The 21,918-nt window shown below is 39.1% G+C and overlaps 4 protein-coding genes and 1 pseudogene across 4 annotated transcripts; 2 read left to right on the top strand and 3 right to left on the bottom strand.

Annotated features, from left to right (window-relative positions):
• Positions 1 to 2,339: 2,339 nt before the first annotated feature.
• Positions 2,340 to 3,384, bottom strand: LOC139107851 (uncharacterized). Its single transcript, XM_070665716.1, has 3 exons — positions 3,228 to 3,384; positions 2,951 to 3,142; positions 2,340 to 2,848 (listed from the first exon to the last, which is right to left on the bottom strand). The coding sequence occupies exons 1-3, from the start codon at positions 3,382 to 3,384 to the stop codon at positions 2,340 to 2,342; spliced, it is 858 nt and encodes a 285-aa protein (XP_070521817.1).
• Positions 3,385 to 6,900: 3,516 nt separating this feature from the next.
• On the top strand, positions 6,901 to 10,497 carry LOC139107877 (uncharacterized). Its single transcript, XM_070665747.1, has one exon. It carries the CDS (start codon positions 7,840 to 7,842, stop codon positions 9,076 to 9,078), a length of 1,239 nt encoding a protein of 412 aa, XP_070521848.1. The 5' UTR covers positions 6,901 to 7,839; the 3' UTR covers positions 9,079 to 10,497.
• A 1,046-nt stretch (positions 10,498 to 11,543) lies between these two features.
• On the bottom strand, positions 11,544 to 12,935 carry LOC139107850 (uncharacterized). Its single transcript, XM_070665715.1, has one exon. It carries the CDS (start codon positions 12,933 to 12,935, stop codon positions 11,544 to 11,546), a length of 1,392 nt encoding a protein of 463 aa, XP_070521816.1.
• A 2,612-nt stretch (positions 12,936 to 15,547) lies between these two features.
• LOC139107849 (uncharacterized) lies at positions 15,548 to 18,422 on the bottom strand. The gene has a single exon (XM_070665713.1). It carries the CDS (start codon positions 16,673 to 16,675, stop codon positions 15,548 to 15,550), a length of 1,128 nt encoding a protein of 375 aa, XP_070521814.1. The 5' UTR covers positions 16,676 to 18,422.
• On the top strand, positions 18,420 to 19,891 carry LOC139107848 (uncharacterized; annotated as a pseudogene).
• Positions 19,892 to 21,918: the final 2,027 nt, after the last annotated feature.

Below are 21,918 nucleotides of genomic sequence, written 5' to 3'. Positions count from 1 at the left end.
GTCTCGCTCGCGCGTCGTTCTTGCTGCCGCCTTACGCGTTGTCGCCTCGTTTTGCTCGCGCGTCGTCGTTCGCCTCGCTTCGTCGCACATTGTCGGCTCGCCTCACGCGCGCATTGTCGCCTCGTATCGCTCGCTCGTTTCTTCTTGTCTTTCAAACAGCCTGGGTCGGGCTTATACTCGCAACGTTAACTCCTCCTTAAAGGTACGCTCCCACTCGCGGAATATTTCATAAATTTTTATTTCGCTTACGAATAAAAATTAAGCAAAACCGTATAGGACTTTTCGATTTCTTTTCCCAAGACCTACCTACTCGCGTAATATTCGACACATGGGGTGAGACACCCTGTATAAAGAGAGGCTGTGAGATGTAAATCTATTTAGTCGTGAAGCATTAGAGTTTTTGTGAGCCAATTTTCGTTATAAAGTTTTTTGATTTTAAAAATGGATTTAGTTTATAACGATCGTATTGAAAATCATATTGATGTGACATATCCGGCCATTGGGGTAAGAACTATCATGTAAAAATACAAACTATTTTAATGAAAAAAAATGTATCATAAAAGTATAATATTTTTTTTACAGCGCATATACATAGACAGCGAATCGTTTCATGAGGTGCAAATTAAGCATATTATGAAAATAAAAATTCCGCACGTACAGCCCGTAAGTCATCTTTTTACACAAAAATATATTTAAATAATAAAGAATGTAGAAATAAAATAATTTAAATTTTTTAATTTTTTAAGATTGGATTGATCCGGAAAAAATCCGTATAAAAGGATTTATTAATATTTAAAAAAAATATGCTATAAAAAATGAACGCCGTCGCAATAGAGAGTATAATAAATATATTTGGATGGGCCCTCATGAAGGTGGTGATGTCTTCGGGCTGCGCCACATGTTTAATATGGAGGAAGACATTGCCTTTGCGCCGAAAAGTTGGAATTAGGTAAAAATAAATATATATATTCTTAATATATTATAATTGTATTTTTTTAATTTATAATTATATATTTCAGCCCCAAAACTTGATTTAAATTAAATTAAGATTAAGATTAAGATTAAGATTAAGATTAAGATTAAAAGTATATGTTTTAAATTAAGATTTAGATTAAGATTAAAAGTATATGTTTTAAATATTTTAATAATTATATATATTTTATATATTTTATATATTTGTTAAAAATAAAAAAACATAATTTTTTTACATAAAAAATAATTTTTATTTTAATCTTCACAACTCCTCCTGACGCTACGACCACTAATTGAATATTTTAAGGTGCTACACTTCGTCACCATCCGCTAACATAAATTTGTTTATTAAAATTTTTACAACTCCTTTTGATGCTCCAGTTAAATATTTTTAAATACATTTTTGTAAAGCGCAATGCGTAAGATGATTATTAATAGGATCTAAAATATTTTGTAAGATTCGGCATCTTCATTATCTGCGTCTAAGGTTTCAATGATGCGGTCTTCTCTAACATCACCGTCGAGCATATCAGCCATGTACGTTTCTCATATCCTTTGATAGAAGATGCCACACTTCATCGCCATCCGCGTTAACATAAATTTTTTTCAATCTTTATAATTTTTTTTGACGCTGCGACTACCAGTTGAATATTTTAAATACATTCTGTAAAGCGCAATGCGTAAGATAATTTCCACATTGCACAGTATTAATAGTATCTAAAATATTTAAAGATTCAATATCTTCATAATCAGCGTCTAAGGTTTCAATGATGTAATCTTCTCTAACATCGTCGTCGAGCATATCAGCCAACCATGCACATTTCTCATATCCTTTGACATATATAAGACGTGACACTTCATCACCGTCTACACCTGTTATAGCTGTTGTAATTAATTGTTTTGCCATGTTGTATGGCACGGTTCCTTCTTCCCACGACAATGTATGATGATATTTTATTGTCCAAGAAATGCATGACTTTTTAGATTGCGCCAAAAAATTCCATGGCACTGGATTTTTAAAGATGTAATGAGTTAGAACAGTACCCTTTCTTAGCACTGCAACTTCTTTTACAATAAATCGCCGTCCAATATTAAAACCTTGAAGATCAACAAACGTTGGCGCAATCATGATGAACGCGTGTTCGAAACAATAATGATGTGTAGATAAAATTGTTTCTTTATATATGATAAAAACTGCTGATATAGCAATTTTTATAAGACCTTGCGCACAACGTTAGACAGTGGACTAAATTCAACTATGCGATCGTGTAAAAAAGACAATATGCGGTTGTATTTGCAGGAACATTTTCCTTGCAATCAAATTCTAATCGCACGTCTACAGTGGCGCTTTTGATTGACTCGTTCTGTCAAGAGCAATCGATAACAACAAATGGTCCATATGATAAAAATGCTGCTACATTGCAAAAAGCCTCATAAGAACTGTTGCCATAATAAGCTTTACGAAAACGTATATACATATCATAAAAAATGGCGTATCTTTTTTTGTCAAAATCTAAATTCAGATCATCATATGGATAATATTCAGAGTTGAGAAAAAGTTTCACATTCGTTAATTTACAATCATCAAAAATGGTTGAATTTTTAGACATAACGTTTTTGCGATCGGTTTGCAGAGCAAAGATAACGTATCGAGGCTTTTCAAGTTGCGTTGCAGCTTTGACGGCCCAAGAATGTTTTGTAGTACTCTGTAAAAGAGGATATTCATACAAATCCCACGAGCAAAAAGTCATGCTTAAATATCGCCCGCTATCCAAAGTTCGCAGCATGGATAATTTATTGACCTCATTTAATATGACATGAGACATTCGCCACTGTATTTTATGCAATTCAATTTCTGGCTCTAATTTCGAATTTCCTATAATGGAATTATTATCATTGCGAGCGCGTATTAAAATTAATTCATGGCGAGCGTTGACAACCACTCGTTTATAATCTTCACAGAAACCTAACAATATACTGAAGGGTACACAAAAATTAAAGAATCCTTCTGACGTAGTTGATGTTTCACTCCATCCAGCATTTTGCAGCATCACAGCATTATCAGATGTTAGCGATATATAATTTTTAAGAGTGCTAGTTATTCCAACGTTTCTGTTGCGATCAATTTCTACACCATTGAGTTCATAACGGATTTCATCGAACATAAATGCTACACAATTATTTCCTAGCGCAGCTGTTAACTTATCGTCAGGTTTTTTTATTTTTATTTTTCCCTCAATATAGAGAAAACTCACATGGCAACGTATACAAATCCTGTTGTTGTATTGGTATCCGTATTTCATCACTATATCCAAACGTTGTGTTAGCATATGGGTTGTACGTATGAGTTTCAATTTTAACAATACTATTATCAAAGATCGGCTTATCATCAATAATCAATATATCAGCCATTTTTAGATGTTACACACAATAAAACCCAATGATTTTAAAAATTCTACGTTTGATGTAGTAAGTTTTTTCTTCAATAATTGAACTCCTTTGGTGGAAGCTGTGTATTTAGTTTGTCTCACGTTCGACGTTTTATTCAAAACGAGCATCTCACACTAAAGTCGTCTCCGCACATGCAGTCTCACGGTAATTTCTTCGCCGCGAAAATCAAGCAATCGTCCGTTTTGATCTACAATGCAAATCGTCAAATCAGTAACGCTTCGTACGACGACTGGAAGGTAAATGATCTGTGTTGGAGTTTCAGATATCTTATATCCAGGTGGAACCTTAGGTGAAAATTCATGTATTGTATGTACACGTTTTCCATTACTGTATGCACCCCCCGTTACACTGCATTCAATGCGAATAACATTTACATTGATAATTTGTATCGGTGCGTCCGATTCATGCCAACATAACAGCTCGAGTATGCGATCTGATGAAAATCCTAACAACGATCCAATGTTGCATGGTTTGGTAAAATTTATTTGATAAATACATTTAATCTCGCTTTTTATCGTATTGTTATTAGCTCTAATCGTTAAAAGATAATCTTTTTCACCATTACAATATGAAATCATGTTCTTTGTAACATCATTGATATGAAGCTCGTCGAGCGCACGTTTTAGATATTCAGCAATATCGCACAGTTCATACGAGCCGTCGGGAATGGTGATATTTTCTCCATCATCATCATCATCATCATCATCATCATCATCATCATCATCATCATCATCATCATCATCATCATCATCATCATCATCATCATCATCATCATCATCATCATCATCATCATCATCATCATCATCATCATCATCATCATCATCATCATCATCATCATCATCATCATCATCATCATCATCATCATCATCATCATCATCATCATCATCATCATCATCATCATCATCATCATCATCATCATCATCATCATCATCATCATCATCATCATCATCATCATCATCATCATCATCATCATCATCATCATCATCATCATCATCATCATCATCATCATCATCATCATCATCATCATCATCATCATCATCATCATCATCATCATCATCATCATCATCATCATCATCATCATCATCATCATCATCATCATCATCATCATCATCATCATCATCATCATCATCATCATCATCATCATCATCATCATCATCATCATCATCATCATCATCATCATCATCATCATCATCATCATCATCATCATCATCATCATCATCATCATCATCATCATCATCATCATCATCATCATCATCATCATCATCATCATCATCATCATCATCATCATCATCATCATCATCATCATCATCATCATCATCATCATCATCATCATCATCATCATCATCATCATCATCATCATCATCATCATCATCATCATCATCATCATCATCATCATCATCATCATCATCATCATCATCATCATCATCATCATCATCATCATCATCATCATCATCATCATCATCATCATCATCATCATCATCATCATCATCATCATCATCATCATCATCATCATCATCATCATCATCATCATCATCATCATCATCATCATCATCATCATCATCATCATCATCATCATCATCATCATCATCATCATCATCATCATCATCATCATCATCATCATCATCATCATCATCATCATCATCATCATCATCATCATCATCATCATCATCATCATCATCATCATCATCATCATCATCATCATCATCATCATCATCATCATCATCATCATCATCATCATCATCATCATCATCATCATCATCATCATCATCATCATCATCATCATCATCATCATCATCATCATCATCATCATCATCATCATCATCATCATCATCATCATCATCATCATCATCATCATCATCATCATCATCATCATCATCATCATCATCATCATCATCATCATCATCATCATCATCATCATCATCATCATCATCATCATCATCATCATCATCATCATCATCATCATCATCATCATCATCATCATCATCATCATCATCATCATCATCATCATCATCATCATCATCATCATCATCATCATCATCATCATCATCATCATCATCATCATCATCATCATCATCATCATCATCATCATCATCATCATCATCATCATCATCATCATCATCATCATCATCATCATCATCATTTGATGAATTTACATTAGGAATTGTAAAATACGTTTTAAAATCAGCCAGCCCGAGTTCATATTCTCCATCGCTTAAATCTATAGCAGAAAAGTAGCTCACAGCGAGGATACTACTTTTGCCTGATAACGTGAGCGTCAGCGACATGTTTGATACTGAGTTTACAGTGCATAATGTTTGTTTTTAAATTGTGCATCAATCGTCTGTAGAAACTGTAGACACAATTGCCCACAGTTGTTTTAATTATATCGTTGATATGGTAAGCAATTATATTTAATTTGTGTTGCGTCATTCCCCAGATATCGAGCAAGTTCTTGTGGCGGTCGAAGATTACCAAAACTATCAAAATACATAGCGCGATTTCCTCTTTTTGCATATACCACCCAGTGGGTACCTAATCCTTCAACTTTATCTAAATTTACAATACCGCTCTCGTTTTGATGTATTCCCCCAATCGGTAAAGTGTCACGCATAAAAACGCTTCTAAAATATGGAATGCGCATGTGTTTCGCTAATTGTCGAAACTGTATATCGGTAGTAGCACCTTTGGGAAGTTTTAACGTCTCATCGGCGTTTTTTTTTTCCTTTCTTATTTCTATTATTTTTTCGAACTCCACCACTACGTTTGTATGGAGCGAGATAAACACCGCGACCTTCCATGGCGTAATTGTGACGTTTCATTTCTTCAAGTTGGCGTTGTGAGGTTTTTTTATCATTTACAGCTTTTGCGATTCCTGCGGCTCCACCAGCGAGCAAACCGATAACACCCAGTAAGGGTAGAAGCGGTATAACGCTACCACGTTTTGCTATCGGAAATGTTCGTTTCTTTACCGTTTTCTTCTTCAGCGTATTCTTCCTCGCTGCACATAAGCCCATACCAAGTTTCGTTTTTGCTTTCATAGCTGCCCATACGGTCGTGGCTGCGGCCTTTTCACCAAAACTTGAATCTTCTGCGTTAATACGTTGCAGCGCTTTATTGGCAAGAATATTGTCAGCCACGTGGCGCTCTGCGAGATTGTTGCTACGTAAGTAGGCTATATCGTGATCGCAACAAGCCGCATCTAACGGATTAAATCCACGATCTCCTCTGGCAAATCGCTCGTTTAATCGAGTTCCAGGGCCACAAAACTGGTACCCGGGTATGTGCAATTCAAACGGAAGTGCGTTAATCGCTCTGTTTAACAACCCTCGCCCAATTTTCTTTGACATTCGACGCAGTTTTTTATTAATGGCGCAGGACCGTCAACATGCGTTTCATAACTCAATAAATTATAATGTTTTAAACATTGACGGTATCGCTGAACATCTAAATCAACTTTTAAGTGTTCAGGAAGCTTATTCCACAAATAGTCAATATGTTGTGAAAATCGTTGCAATAAAAATATTTTCGGAATATGTTGTAGTTGTTCAACGGTTAAATTACAAATATTACAATCGTCCGACAGCAGCAAAAACATATTGAATACTGAGCGTTTAATTTTTGTGCGCACAACTATAAATATATCAGCATGGATAATATTGATCTCATTTAGAAGGTAGAATGCGGTTCATACAGCAAGCGCCACCAATCAAGGTGGTGAATTTCGATGACAAGTTATTATCTGAGTGTGTGTTACGTAGACATGAAAATACGTTACCGAGTTCTATTCGCGCTATCATTTGTGGTAAATCAAATTGCGGCAAAACTAATGTATTAATAAGTCTGTTGGAAAGTTCGCATGGTGTACGATTTGAAAACGTTTATGTATACTCGAAATCGTTGCAACAACCAAAATATCAGTATTTGAAAGAGATATTGGCACCAATAGAAGAAATTAATTATTTCACATTTTCAAATAATATTGATGTTGTTCCACCGAGCGAAGCTCTTCCGAATTCTATATTTATTTTTGATGACATAGCATGTGATAAGCAGGACGTGGTAAGAGAATACTTTGCAATGGGGCGACACGCGAACGTTGACAGTTTTTATCTTTGTTAAACGTATGCGAAAATACCGAAGCATCTTATATGTGACAATACGAATTTTTTAATTCTATTTAAACAGGATGGTACAAATATGAAACATATATATAATGATCATGTTAACACTGATATGTCATTCGAAGATTTTGGTAAATTGTGTCGAATATGTTGGTAACAAAAGTATGAATTTGTGGTAATTGATAAGGACAGCGCTATTTCAAACGGTCGCTATAGAAAGGGATTTAACGACTTCGTGGTATCCTAATGTGATCAGTCTTTGTCGATACACCGATTGATAACTGTCTAGCTCGATATGAATAACAGCAGTGAACTTAAAAATCGAGAGATAATTGTGAAGAAAATTGCTCAAACGAGCGATTCGATTCGCAAAAAGTATCATGCTATGAAGACGGGAAAAATGGAAGAAGATATTGCGTTGGAGCGACATTTTAAACCCATCGTTGAGCCTCTTAAACAGATTGTAGAAAACACCGTTGGACACAGCGAAGTTGAATCAACCACATCAAAGAACGAATCATATTTTTCAGGAAAAAAAAATGTGTTAACACCAAAACAAAAACGATTAATTACCGTGTCTCCAATATCATTACCTGAAGAAAAAGAAGAAAGTAGATCAACACCAAAACAGAATCGATTAATAAATACATCGTTGATATCTTTATTGGGGGAAGAAAAAAATGAATGTAGATTTACACCAAAACGGAAACGATTAAGTACAACGTCATCAATAACAGCATCGACTCCAATTAAATCGACTCCGATTAAATCGGCGCTAAAACGATCGCACACCATACTGTCTACATTAAACGTGACGCCTAAGTTCACGCAACAGCAAAATTTTTTATCAGGGGAACGTTCACACTCTCATTCCATTGAAGACGTTTTCGATACCGCGGACGAACCGCTGGTAACATCTATTCGACAAAAGTTGCAAACATCAGAAGGTTGGAAGACTCTTCAAACTCATTATGGACCGTTGGGACAAAAGTATCTAGGCGCTGTTTTGAGCGGAAAAAAATCCATTAACATCGATAGCGTTTACGGAGTTTATTTCAACGACAATGGAACAATGATTGGCAACAAGCGTGTTGATTTAGATAAAAACGATAATATATTGATAGATGGTAAAAAGTATCCGGAAACAGTGGGGCTTTATGAATTGATTTTTATGAGATTTCCGGATGAGAGCAGTTATACTGATACCGATAAAGAAAATTATAAAAGTATACTCATGGTAACGAATGCACATAAACGTGACTACAATTCTCAAAATCAAGTAAAGAGTAACAAGGGTCATAAATATAAGAATATAATCGCTCCTGTGCTGAGTAAAAAAATTGGACAAGGTATACCATACGCTGTAACATTAAACAATAATAAAATCGATTATGTTCATTGGGATGATCCAAATGAGCTCGTAGATCGTCTTCGATTGCTCGAAGCCTCACGTTACGCGGGTTATAACGCTCACGACAATGCGATTTTATCAATTATTGAGGAACTTTGCGAAGTGAAGTTTATTATAAATTAAAGTATGCATACACAATTTAATTATTTGATATCGAAATGCCGATTAACAAGTTTGGAACATTGCTTAAAGATGGTGGAAGAAGTAATACCAATCAACATTATCGATATAATGCGTTAGTTAGAAATTACGTGCGCGATAACGCTCTTTGTGTAACATTCACCGATTATGACGCGGGTTCACGCAAAATTAAGCATGTAGCTGAATCTTTGGATGATGATGATGCTGTCAACAAACAATATGTTCAACAAAATTTACAGATTTTAAAGAATGGAATTGTGGAACTTAATAATAATGTTCAGCAGAATGTGCAGAATTTAAAAGATCAACTAAATGAACTGAATAAGAAAATAGAAATACTACAGAGTAGTCTACAGGTTGTGGTAAACACGCTTCGCAATAAATTTATTCGCGGGTGAACAGAATTAAACAGCTGCCGTTGCCGTTTGCCGTTTGCCGTTTGCTGTTCCCGTTTTTGTTATCGTTTTTGGTGTTGCTATTGTTCATATTTATGAAAAAATTTTTTTTAATAGTGCAGTAAATCTTATAGCTTTAAAAATGTCAAAGAAAATAAGCTCAGAAAAACTACAATTGGTAAACGAATTGCATACACCGGCGAGAAGAAATTTTTCTCGAAGGCGTGTCATAGTGCGCGGGTATGATGACTTGTGGCAAGCTGATGTAGTCGAGATGCGCCCATACACACGTGTTAACCAAGGTTACCACTACATATTCACCGTTATCGATGTGCTGAGTAAGCATGCATGGGCTGTACCGTTAAAGACGAAAAGCGGTATCGAAGTTGCAACAGCGATTGCAAAGATCTTTCGCAATAATAAAAGATGTCCGAATAATCTTCAAACTGATAAAGGAAAAGAATTTTACAACGCAATCGTACAAAAACTCTAGAAAAAACATAATATTAACCCTTATTCTACATACACTGTAATAAAAGCGTCAGTTGTCGAACGGTTTAATTGAACGCTTAAAAACGCTATGTGGAAAATGTTTACACTCAATGGAAATTATAAATGGCTTGATTCACTGCAGCAGCTCGTTTTGGATTATAATATACAAAAACATCGAACTATTGGTATGCGACCTATCGATGTTACCCCTGCAAACGCAGGCAAACTCTTGGCAACGGCCTATAGCCGCCTAAAGATTGCTGCTCCAGCACGGTTTAAAACTGGTGATTCAGTACGTGTTAGCAAATTCAAAACAATATTTGAAAGAGGCTATACACCAAATTGGACTACGGAAGTATTTACAATTGTCAAAGTGCAAAAAACTTGTGGCGAGGATTTAGGCCCCGCCACTAAAGGGCCGACAATCGCCCTAGACGGCTAACGCCGTCACCGAGAAAGACCTGGGCCACCATCGGCCCAGATAGCACCGGACGCGCCGTGGAGGTTCGTCGGGCGACCACCGGCCCGACGATGGCGCGCACCGCCGAGATAAGAGTGGGAGCTCTCCCACTCTCATCTCGGCGGCTATATAAGCCGAGTTCGCGGCAGAGCTGGTACCTTGTCTGATCCGAATCCTGATCACAACCACATCCTCCAGCTCCGATAGGCTTCGGGCGCTTCCGAAGCTTTCTCTAGTACTCTCCGACTCGGGCGCTCCCGATTCGTCCCCGGGCGCTCCCGTTGAGTCTTCCGCTGTCTTGGGCGCTCCCAAGACAGAGTATATCTTCAGGTTCCTGGAGACCTCGGGCGTTTTCGAGGCTCCACCACCGAGGCGACCGGATACCGCCGGCGCCCCCGGCTAGTCCGGGCCACCGAGATTCCCTGGACGGGCGCTCCCGTCCAGGCTATAGGATCTGCCGTACGGCACATTGCCGACGACACCGCCGCGGTCGGGCGCTCCCGACTGCCGCCGAATCCAGGGCATTTCGTGCCACCCGATCCCCCGGACGGGCGCTCCCGTCCGGCACCGGATCCGCTGCGCGACAGTCAGTCGCCAGCCATCGCCGCGGTTGGGCGCCCCCGACCGATGCCCCTCGGGCCAGCCCGATCAACCTCGATCTCGCCGACGGGCGTCCCCGTCGGCCTAGGCCACAACTAGGAGCCCGACGCTATCGCGCTCGTACGAACCCTGGCTCCGGCGAGCCTCAATCCGGTAAACCTACGCGACACTGAAGTCGCTACCGTTACAAACTAATCCTGTGACGTACTTGTTGGAGGATTCTTGTGGAAAACCTATCGCCGGAGGATTCTATGAACAGGAATTGCTTCACGTAAATAATCCTGATGTATATCTTGTTGAAAAAGTGTTACGAAATTGAGGAAATAATGTTTATGTAAAGTGGCTGGGATTTAATAATTCACATAACTCATGGATATGCAAGAATAACGTTTTATAAGAATTTTATAAGAATTTTATATAATTAAAAAAATTTTTTATTTACAATGTATAATATATAATATATAATGTATAATGTAAAATGTATAATGTATAAAAATTTTTTACAACGGTATTTTATAATGCCCCCATGGTAATGTTTCAATAGAATCCTGTATAATATATCGTTTATCATCATATGTACTTAAAGCAGTTTTTTCCTCACGTATAGTATACACTTCGTGCAGCTTAGATCTTATACATGTTTGCTGACGCGTCATTTCTATTTCCTCCTTCAAGCATCGTGTGTAATCATCAAACGTTATCTTCTTGGCGACAACATTACTCTTAACACCTTTAATCTTTTTTGTATCTTTTTTACCATCTACTCGTAATGCATACATTTTTGCTCGAAGTTCAATAAATTCAGTCATGATCGCTCCATTATTTTCATCTTTCATCAAACCTGGTACTTTTTTATTGACTTGTGGAATACCATACACATTGTCACAAGCGTAATCACTTGTATCAAATCTATTAATATCACGTTTCATAATCTCATAAACGTCTTTGCACTCTATATAATATATAAGACTGTCTGTGTCAGTATACATAATTTTACATTTATTTTGATGAAGAGGTTGCATATACTCATGATGAAATTCATATAAACATGTTTTAGATATGTTCAGAATGCACATTCCAACATAGATCGGTTTATTAAATTTTACTTCAAGTTTACGCATTTCAATCGCTACCAGATTTTCAGCGAAAATGCAACGACTATGAAAATTCGGTTTCGAGATCAATGCCTCAGCACCAAATTTGCCCTCCCAATGTGTTATGAGCCTTACATCAACATGATTACGCACGTTCTCCATAGTTTTTCCAAATACTGCATTATTCATTAATTTATACAAGTTTTTTTCAAAATCATTTTTTGCAAGCGTTCTAAATTTAGTATTAAGTTCTATATAAACACGTAGCCATGGGGATTGTTTAAATTGTAATATGCGATGTATTTTTGTAAGATGCAGTCCACGATTAATACATTGCTGTAAATTGCGATAATGAATGATGTAACGCTTCTTATCATATAAGGTTGCGAGAAGCTTGTCCTGCCGCTTACCGGGTGGCTTATCGCGTGTTGGACAGAACGGTAGGTCGGCATGTGCATCGTGTAAACGTTGTGAATACTCTAAATCAACCTCGAAAATATAACCATTGGGTGAGTCTAGTGGCACACTCATCACATCGAAATTAGAAACATTGTCAACCCATTGAAAATCGGCATATGGTAGCGGTTGACACATCGTCCATCCATACAAATTATTAACATCAAAATACATTAAATATGTTGATGATTTTGATGAATCGTATGACTGCATATACTTATTATTGGCACATGCATATCTGCTTGAGCATTGACTTAAACCGCCGCATATACCACGTTCAATAAACATAACCATATCAATGTCAGTAAGAAGTTCAAATTTTACACCCGTGTGTTTTAACATCGCATCCCACGTAAAACCTGGTAAAGTGTAATAATACGCGGGATCAAGTTTGTAACTCGCTATACAGCTGTCTCTAAAGTTTTCAAATATGTCAGCTAATAATGTTACGTCCTCGGACTCCACATCTCCTTTTTTCCGACACGCGGTCAATAAATTAGATAAAGGGAGTAAACCGTGACTATTTGGTGACGAGAGAGAACTTCCAAGCTTTCAGAAGAAAATAATTTACACTCTGAAACTCTTATCGCCGGATGCTTAAATGAAAGTTAGAACAATCACAGCATAGATACCAACGGGAAATATAAACAGAAGACTCTTTAAAGAATATTAGAAGGAACCTAAAACAATTTGGAATCGATATCAAATATCTGGCGATAAGTGAAGCACTTGAGACCGCGACTACGAAACGTAAATAAAGAGGGTGAAAGCTCCACAGTCATAAGAATATGACACGCGACCGGATCCCATAAACAAACGCGACCCGGTGATAACGAAAAGGGGGTCCTTAAGAATTTTTCCCCGACTATTAATGACAATATTCTGGAAGGTTGGAAGGGGAAGCCATGCAGGCGGAGTTTCGTACAACCAAGTTTCTTCTCTCGAGCCAATAGATATCGGGAACTCCACACCACTAATTAAAAAGCTAAGGACGAAAACTAGAGCTTAAGCAAATCAGAGAAGGAATAAGATCGAAGGACCAATAATTAAGAAAAAGGAAAAGTGGAGGGACATGGCCGCCAAATCAGAGCACTGACTTTTCCAAAAATGGAAATCCGGCGCTAGCCCACCCCTTTTCCGAGGTTATTAAAACGCGTGTTCCAGCAGGACTCGCTCTCATTCAGTCTCTGAATTTCATCTCGTTTATACCATTGATATTGTGTGTGACTCGTGCCGAACCAAGATTAATAAAGAAGTTGCAAGGGACTCGTCCAAGAAGCAACCGAAGACAGCAAAAAGTAAGTTTCATCATTTATTCTACCTTCTCACTTCCGGCCGTTTGAAATGGTTCCACTAAGATTTTAAAATTCATATATTTGAAAATGAATGACGCGGGTTTTGCCAGGGTGCCGTTTGCGTTCTCCGAAATAGGCATCTCTCAAAAGTCCCTCGAATTCTCCGGTAACTCGACTTGGTTAATGGGCCTCCTCGTGTCAGAGGTTGCGATATGCCGCCAGTAAATGGTGACTATCGAAACCTTAGCTCGAGTAAGGGTCCATCCTGTCAGAGGAACCGAAAGAATCTTTGAGGTGGCGTAAAGGGGGATCCGGAAGGAGTGATGCGGCGTGTTGCCCTGACATTTCTCCCGCAGAAATCATTTTGTTAAATTAAAAATCAAATCAACACCTTTTAGTGGAATCAAGGAACCTTTGGTCAATAAAGAAAAGCCGCGCCCGGAGAAATCGCAAGGTCCGCGAGTTAAGAGAATTGGTCAGAAGCTTCTTCATCCAATTCTTATTCGCGGCAGCACCAAGGGAGCTCACACCTGAACCTCCGAGAGCGAAAACAGAGCGTTCATGGTCTCCTCTGCCTTCTGTACCTCCCAATTCGCCGATTAACCATGAAGACTTAGAAACGGAGGAGAATACTCCGCGGCGAACACCATCGCCGTCGCGTCCGAGATCGACCTCGCCCCCTCAACCTGAGCCGGAGCTGTTCCGCCCCACAACTCCTTCCTATACTCCGGACGTTTCTTTGAACTCGTCCACACCTTCTCCTGGAGTTGCTCCTCAGGCATGCTCCTCTCCCGTCCGCTCACCGACTCCTTACCCTGGGGAACCCGAGGAGGTCGACTCTTTTGCTGAAGACGAGACCGTCTCTTGGCATGAGCCTGACAGCCCGGAACGTTCCCCTTCCCCCGTCCCGAGCGTAGAGTTCGTGGAGGAGCAAGAGGAACAGAGTGAGGTCGTAGATCCTCTCCTCGAACTCCTCCGGAGCACCTGCACTCCGTGGACGGATCCCGTCCCCGAAAGGGCCTATACAATAGGCCCTGATTCCTTCGATCCCGAGGAGATCAGGAGGGAAGCCAGAAGGGCGACTCCTGACCATAATATCCTCATCTACTATCCTGGAGTAGAATATCCCTTCCTGGCTCCGATCAGGTTGATCGACAGGGTGTTCCCGAGGTCGACGGCCCGGATTACCGAGATTATAGAAATTAATTTAGAATAATGATTATCTATTGCTATTATTATTGTTAGTTTTTTTTTATTATTTAATTCCTAATTTATTTTCTTCCATTCTTTATTTTTATAAATATATCTTTAAAATGTTCAAATTATATCTTTTATTAAGCCCTCTTCCTCTTTCTTTTTATCTCATAATCACTTTAAATTCATTAAATCTATTTTTCTATTCAAAATTTGTATTTTAATTAAGATTAAAATTACGCATTTCATCATTTGAATCAGTTATTTATTTTTAACCCTGGTACCCGTGTTGCGAAAACCACCTCTGGTTCTATCCCAGGGAATAAGAATTAAGTTTCTTTCCCTAAAAAGAACAAATATTACGCACTCAACCGACTCGAACCCATTCCTAGTGCGTTTACGCGTGGCCCTTTAAATACGCGCCACGCAAGGATCGGCTGTTACGTCCAACCCATTTCCTCCTCTTTACCTACTCTTGTGCCTTTTTCCTAAGCATCCGAGTAACGGTGAATGAACCCATTTAAAATTTCCTACCTCTGACGTAACAAATAACAAGACATCAGTTTTTAAATACAAATCACTGTATTCTCCGAGCGTTTGAATTGAGAATCGTTGCCAGATATCTATAGCGTGTGCATAATCATTTTCAGATACTGTATCATCAGTCAATGAGCTGTAAAATGATTCACGTGGAGGCAAACATACATCTTCCAATTTTTCAATACTGTCAACATATTCATATGGAAAGACTCCTTTACGTGTTAATAAATCAAAATTTTCATTAGTTAGATTAGAAAATTCATATCGCGACACTTGCAATTTATCTTTACTTAGAAATGATGCTAACTTCTCAAGACTTGTATTTAGAAATTTAAATGAATCAATCAACCTTAATTTTATACAATTATTTCTATTATCAGTGGTGCTTTTAACATTTTTTGTAAATGATATATATTTCTCTTTCGTTATGGGAAGCAATTCTATAGTTCCTTCATAGGCTGTTGCAATTTCTTTGATAATAAAATGTGCATCGTAACCCGATAAATTATGAAAAACTATGGGAATACAATTCGAATCCATATAATTTATATTACAATTTGAATGTGCTGGTCCTCTATATCGACCGGTTAAGTGACAGTGATCGCGGACTCGTATGTCATCTGATACAAATGGTTTTTCACATATGTGACAATGTGTAGCTTTGTTAAAATTTTCCAACTCAACTGGTGTAAAATCAGCCATGGGTACATTAGCTGATAAAATTGTTTTTACATTATGCGCTAAATTTTTAAGTTCCTCGGCGAACCATGCGACACAGTTATTATCGCGATGAAACCGATACATTGATAGCGACTTGTTGTATAAACAGCATACATAATACCCTATGCTAAAAACCTTATGATGTTGGCGTGTGCATGTAGATGTGGTAGAGTCAGCATTCGTTTTTTCTAGGGTGCATTCCAAATCGGCATATACCACAAATGGAACTCGTTCCTTTCTAGTATAGTTGTCATAACTTAACCATTTGTTTTCATCACATGATAATATAATTGCGCACTCATTAATTTTTCCGCAATCTGCGCTATGTACCATTAATCTTTCACTCGAACTAAAGTAATGTAAGCATCTGAAATAAAAAATATAAATGCATTAAAATTTTTTTTTATTGTATAAAAGAAAAAAACATTTTTATACTTACCGATCACAAAAATATTTCTTACTCTTTGTTTTACTCAGCTGTGAACTTATAAGACGTGATAAATTTTTTATCAATGAAAAATGTCCAACATCATTATCTCGCTGTGTGTACAACAAATGAATGTGTCTCTCTCGTACTTTATCTGTGAGTTGTATTAGTAGAATTTTTTTCTTCTCAATCGTATATATGTTGATGGAAATATTGTTAAGATTTTCAAATTTTTTAACATGTTTCATAGTTATTGGAAACTCAATACCTTCAAGATTTAACACTGTTGCATAATGTGGATATGATATTATTCGATCCAAATGTTTCTCGGCTGGGTATAGAGCGGCTACCACTGATCATGCGAAACATGCATTGTCAGCAGATTGTATATTTATCACAGCTCTTTTCATTTTAATTTCCTGTGGTAATATCACATGGCACCCAGCATGTAATGGATTGTGTTTATTTACATTTATCATCAAATTATGTATACGCGACAGTGCCCACCCACTGTCACGTTCTTGAAATTCGTCCAAGGATGCGAGAATAGGCTCGATAATGCGTGACTCGTACCACTCTTGTAGATCACTTAAACGAAAGAGTTTACAGTTTTTTGTGCACACACTTTTATTTGCAGTTTTATTGTTAGCCACAAATTCACCATTAAATACAACGTTAATTTTTATATTGTTATGTTTATGCATAATATTTTGCACATGTTTCAATACAATGTCTCGCGCATCTTCCAGAAATTTGTAAGGCTCGATATAGTTTGAATTAATTACCACACCAGTTAATATGCGGCTTTCAAAAGCTGTGTCGATTTCACGCCATCGAAGTCCTTTATTTTTTGTATTATGTTCAGCACCCACATGAATGAAACGTTGTTTTGTTAAATCTCTTAAACTTTCGATACGTGTAATACATGCAACTAGTGATTGCTTCGCACCGATTGATAATCTTGCACGTTTATTTCGCCCCTAGTCCTCCAATAATTCGATATATTCTTCACATTGCTGATTCCATGCATTAAATTCTTCTAAAGTCAATCGATCTGCTTGCGCCGTCAACTGTTGCTCTCGTCGATTCCAGAGACACCGCCTCTTTTCCTCACTACACTTGACGATCGGCCGGCCGAGTCCTCAAACCGCGCGCACGACGCTGTTTCTCAGGAGCGTTGTTATCTAAGAAATAGACTTAGGTAAGGGATATATTTAATATCAATTATAATAGTTTTCCACATCACTTACGAGGTACTATTATTGATGATAAAATGTTATTTTCTCGGTTATTAACGCCTAACTTACAAAACCGTATAGGACTTTTCTACTTATTTTTGGAAGCCCAACCTACAACTAAAAACTTTTTTACATCAACTGGGACACCCTGTATAATAATATTGAAACATTACATTGCTATATTATAACAATATTGAATTACGTTTTAAAAAGCGGACATTTCATAGTTGCTGTAATAATACATTAATATTGTTACAATATTTTACAATGTTTTTGCAATGTTACAAACTTGCCGAAAAATTTTGCTGCAATATTGTTACAATTTTGCTGTGCTGTATGGGTTCACAGATGGCAGTACACACTAGTTATACATATTGCGAGTCGCCCGCGTAATGTAAATGTCTATTGCTAACAAATTGTTTTCCGTAAGATAATAACATTCAAGACGCGAGTTACGCTTAAAAGTATAGAAAATCTACGAGATATCGCAGAATCGTTTGTTTTAAACGTAAAATCTAGCATTCTAGTTATTAGAGTTGAAGAAATTTATAATGCAGATGAGAGTGACTTCAACCTTGAAATACATTCTGAGCGAACATTGACGTAAATAGGAATGAAAACAGTTGAAGTAACGGTTCAATCGGTATCTGCTACGACACACAGTTACACTATAATGCCGATTATTTCAGCAAGTGGAAGTCTTCTTTCACCATTATACTTGGTTTTAAAAGAATCTACTGAAACACTTGGTCTAAGAGTGGAAGAATCTTTTTTCCGTCCAGTTAACATCTATAATCAAGCTTCAAAATCAGAGAAACTTACATTCAAACATTTTAAAACTTGGTTTAGTGAAGTGTACCTACCGAATACTGGTCGTAAAAGCATGTGTTGCACCGGAGCGATGCACGGAGTCCGTCCTCCGATTTATTACACTTACAGGGTGTACTTTATAGTTTAAAAAACGTACCCTTCTTGTTTTATTAAGTGGTAGTACTTTTATTTCCTTCGCAGAGTAATGTTTACGTGTATCGGTAATAAAGTTACGAGTCGTTAGCTCGTACTCTCGAACTGACTTGCATAAGCTTCGGAGCTCGTGCATTTTATAATATTAATTTTAGTCTTGTCAGCGAAATCGCAGAAGAAAGTGGCCACATGCCTTACTGCCTTTTGCTGATAGCGCGTGATGACGAAAAGCTGACAAGACTGCTTCGTAGGCTCAGCAGATCCCAACGGTATGGCAATCTGCTGAGTCTTGTATAAAAATCTAGCGCACGCGGTGGTCAATGACCAGCGTGGCGTAGCGGGTTACAACACATGCTACTACTTGACTCGTGGACGGGACACTGCCCAAGCCAATTACAATTGATTCCAAAAAAAAAAGAAGTACAGTTTGCAACCATTCCAAAAAAGACGACGGGTATAATTTAACCTTTAGATGTGTTTGGATTCCGGTTTTGGAAAAATTTTGTACGCTTATTTTCAGATAATGTAATTTTCTAAGAGAGAGATGTCAATTTACATTCCCATAATAAAATAATAAAATTGCAATCACTAACGCACAATCAGCTTCCTTCACCTAGGTTTAAAAATCTTTTTAAATATGCTTGGTTTAAAAGTGGATATGTAGAAACTGTTGTAACCCGACCCTGGCAACAGCAAGGCCGCGCACGCGAAGGCGCTGGCCGGGTTAACAACCAGCGTCGATCGGATCTTCCGATCGCGGAATCCGCTGACCGATCGACGCCTTGCACTTTTCGCATAGGCAATGACCGAACGCGGTCACTGTCCTATGCGCCCGGAATCCGCGGACTGTTGCTTTTCCGCCTTAGCAACAGTCGCGTATATAACCCGCGGCCACCGAACGCCCGCGGGTCATTCTGTTAATTACTACGACTGGGGTAACGCTGCCCGAAGCCTACGAACGCAACCAAAGGAAAATAAAAAGACATCTACATAAAATAAAAAGTTATCTTTTATTACGGCCCTCGTTAATATATACACAAGAACCGGGAGGACGGACCCCTTGCACCGTCGTTGTGCAACATTCTGGTGGCAACGGTGGGATCCGCCTCCCGGCGAGGCACCGCTCCGGCGACGTCCCTCTATTCTCGACGGGCCATATAGAAGATTTCTGAAACAAAAAACAAAAGTGAGACGTCGGACTCACCCTATACATAAAAAGAAGACTAGGACAGCTCAAGCAGCGGTTCTGCCGATATCGCACGCGCTCGACACCGGAGAGGCCGAACAGCTGGGAGACAAGCCAAGGTAGCAGCAGCCCGGCCGCAGCCACTCGAAGGAACGGACAGCCGTGGACAAGTACCGGAAGGAAAAGGCAACGAGAAAACCCGGAAGCAGAGACAGCGCCATGCAGCACCTTGCGTTAGTGTAAGTCCGAAATATAACTTTATTGTCAATCTTAACCCGACTAGTCGATGTCGGACGAAGACTTCGATTTGCGAGCTCAAATAGCCAACAAATCTTGGCTACATAGCGAATCAGGCCACAGGGCACGGCGACCACCCCCTGAAAACCCCATAGGCATTGCAGCCGCCGCCCTACGTGAAATCCGCGATAACGTGCGTCGGGCATTAAATACAGAGAGCGATAGCGAAAGCTCAGCCGAACTTGATCCGCGCGAAGAAACCGAACCGTGCGACGAAACCGACTTAAATTTAGCACGACCTACCGACGAAACGCGAAAAAGCGACCGGAAGAGGCTATTAGAAGAAGCAGGTAGTGATATAAGCAACGTATTGCAACGCGGGGAATTCTCTCTTACCTCATACGACAGTAGTATATTTGATCCCGCGGAAATAGTAGACGAGTTAGAAATGCGACGACGCGGCCGAAACCCTACCCGCGATAATCAAGGGGCCTCCTCAAGGCTCAACGAAAATCAACTAGCTGAAACAGATTCCGGCGAGCGAATTTTCATGGTATCAGACAATGGCGAACGCGACAGAACGAGCGAATCGAAAGAGGAGGTCGTCGGCGGCACCCCTGTGACAACCGCCGACATCGTGATAAAGCGGCCCAGACCCGAACCCCCTTCTCCGATCACACGGAGGCGCTCGCCAGCACCCCATAGTGATACTTTAAGCACAATCTTAGACGCCATACAAGAAATAAATAGGCGTTTAGACCGGGTAGAAAGCGAGCTGAACGCGTCGCGAGAACCGCTCCACTCCACGCGAACGTCGGAACCGGCAGTTTTACGGAGGGAACCACTAACACACGACCGCGATGACGTACGATTCTCGTTGGACAACCCCCGGCAATACCTGTCGATGAAACATGCCCTCGAAACGATCCCTTTCTTCGACGAAAACGAGACGCATGCCAAAAAATTCATTAAAGCCTGTGAATACGTCGCGCGAAAAATAGACCCAGCGGACGAAAGTAAACTATTAGCCGCAATCTTGTACACCAAACTGACGGGACGCGCGCTGTCGCGTTTCGAAACTAGAAAAGTCGTCGGATTTTCACAATTCTTAAGCGAAATAGAGGAAGCTTACGTGCAACGACGGGGCACCTCATACCTACAAATCGACTTTAATAACTTGCGGCAACGACATGGGGAAAGCGCGCAAACTTTTGGATTCCGAGCAGACTCTCTCGCGACTGAGCTATACGACGCTTTAAGCGAAAACCCGAAATACTCAGATGACGAGAAACGCGGGATATGGAATTCTATACAGGAACAAGTATTACAGAATTATCAGGCCGGACTCCTCCCATATACTCAAATGATCGTGCGGTCGCGAAATTATACTACGCTACAACAGGCCATCGCAGGGGCGGCTATGGAGGAAAGACAACGCGGTATCCCGACGCGACCCTTCCTGGACCGCGACCCGCCGCCGCGACGCCCCCCGCCAGCCTGTCAAAAATGTGGAAAGCAAGGACAC

This window comes from Cardiocondyla obscurior, linkage group LG14 (assembly GCF_019399895.1).
Source record: "Cardiocondyla obscurior isolate alpha-2009 linkage group LG14, Cobs3.1, whole genome shotgun sequence".
NCBI classification, from domain to species: Eukaryota; Metazoa; Arthropoda; class Insecta; order Hymenoptera; family Formicidae; genus Cardiocondyla; species Cardiocondyla obscurior.
This window is presented reverse-complemented; position numbering and strand designations above follow the sequence as displayed.

What these genes read in the sequence shown, in the direction of transcription:
- LOC139107877 (XM_070665747.1), top strand. Translation starts at nt 7,840, where the DNA reads ATGAATAACAGCAGTGAACTTAAAAATCGAGAGATAATTGTGAAGAAA.
- LOC139107849 (XM_070665713.1), bottom strand. Translation starts at nt 16,675, where the DNA reads ATGGTACATAGCGCAGATTGCGGAAAAATTAATGAGTGCGCAATTATA.
- LOC139107851 (XM_070665716.1), bottom strand. Translation starts at nt 3,384, where the DNA reads ATGGCTGATATATTGATTATTGATGATAAGCCGATCTTTGATAATAGT. An exon ending in GGATTTGTATACGTTGCCAT is followed by an intron (nt 3,143 to 3,227) that starts GTGAGTTTTCTC and finishes ATAATTGTGTAG; the next exon opens with CATTTATGTTCGATGAAATC. An exon ending in TAATTTTTGTGTACCCTTCA is followed by an intron (nt 2,849 to 2,950) that starts GTATATTGTTAG and finishes ATTCCATTATAG; the next exon opens with GAAATTCGAAATTAGAGCCA.
- LOC139107850 (XM_070665715.1), bottom strand. Translation starts at nt 12,935, where the DNA reads ATGTTAAAACACACGGGTGTAAAATTTGAACTTCTTACTGACATTGAT.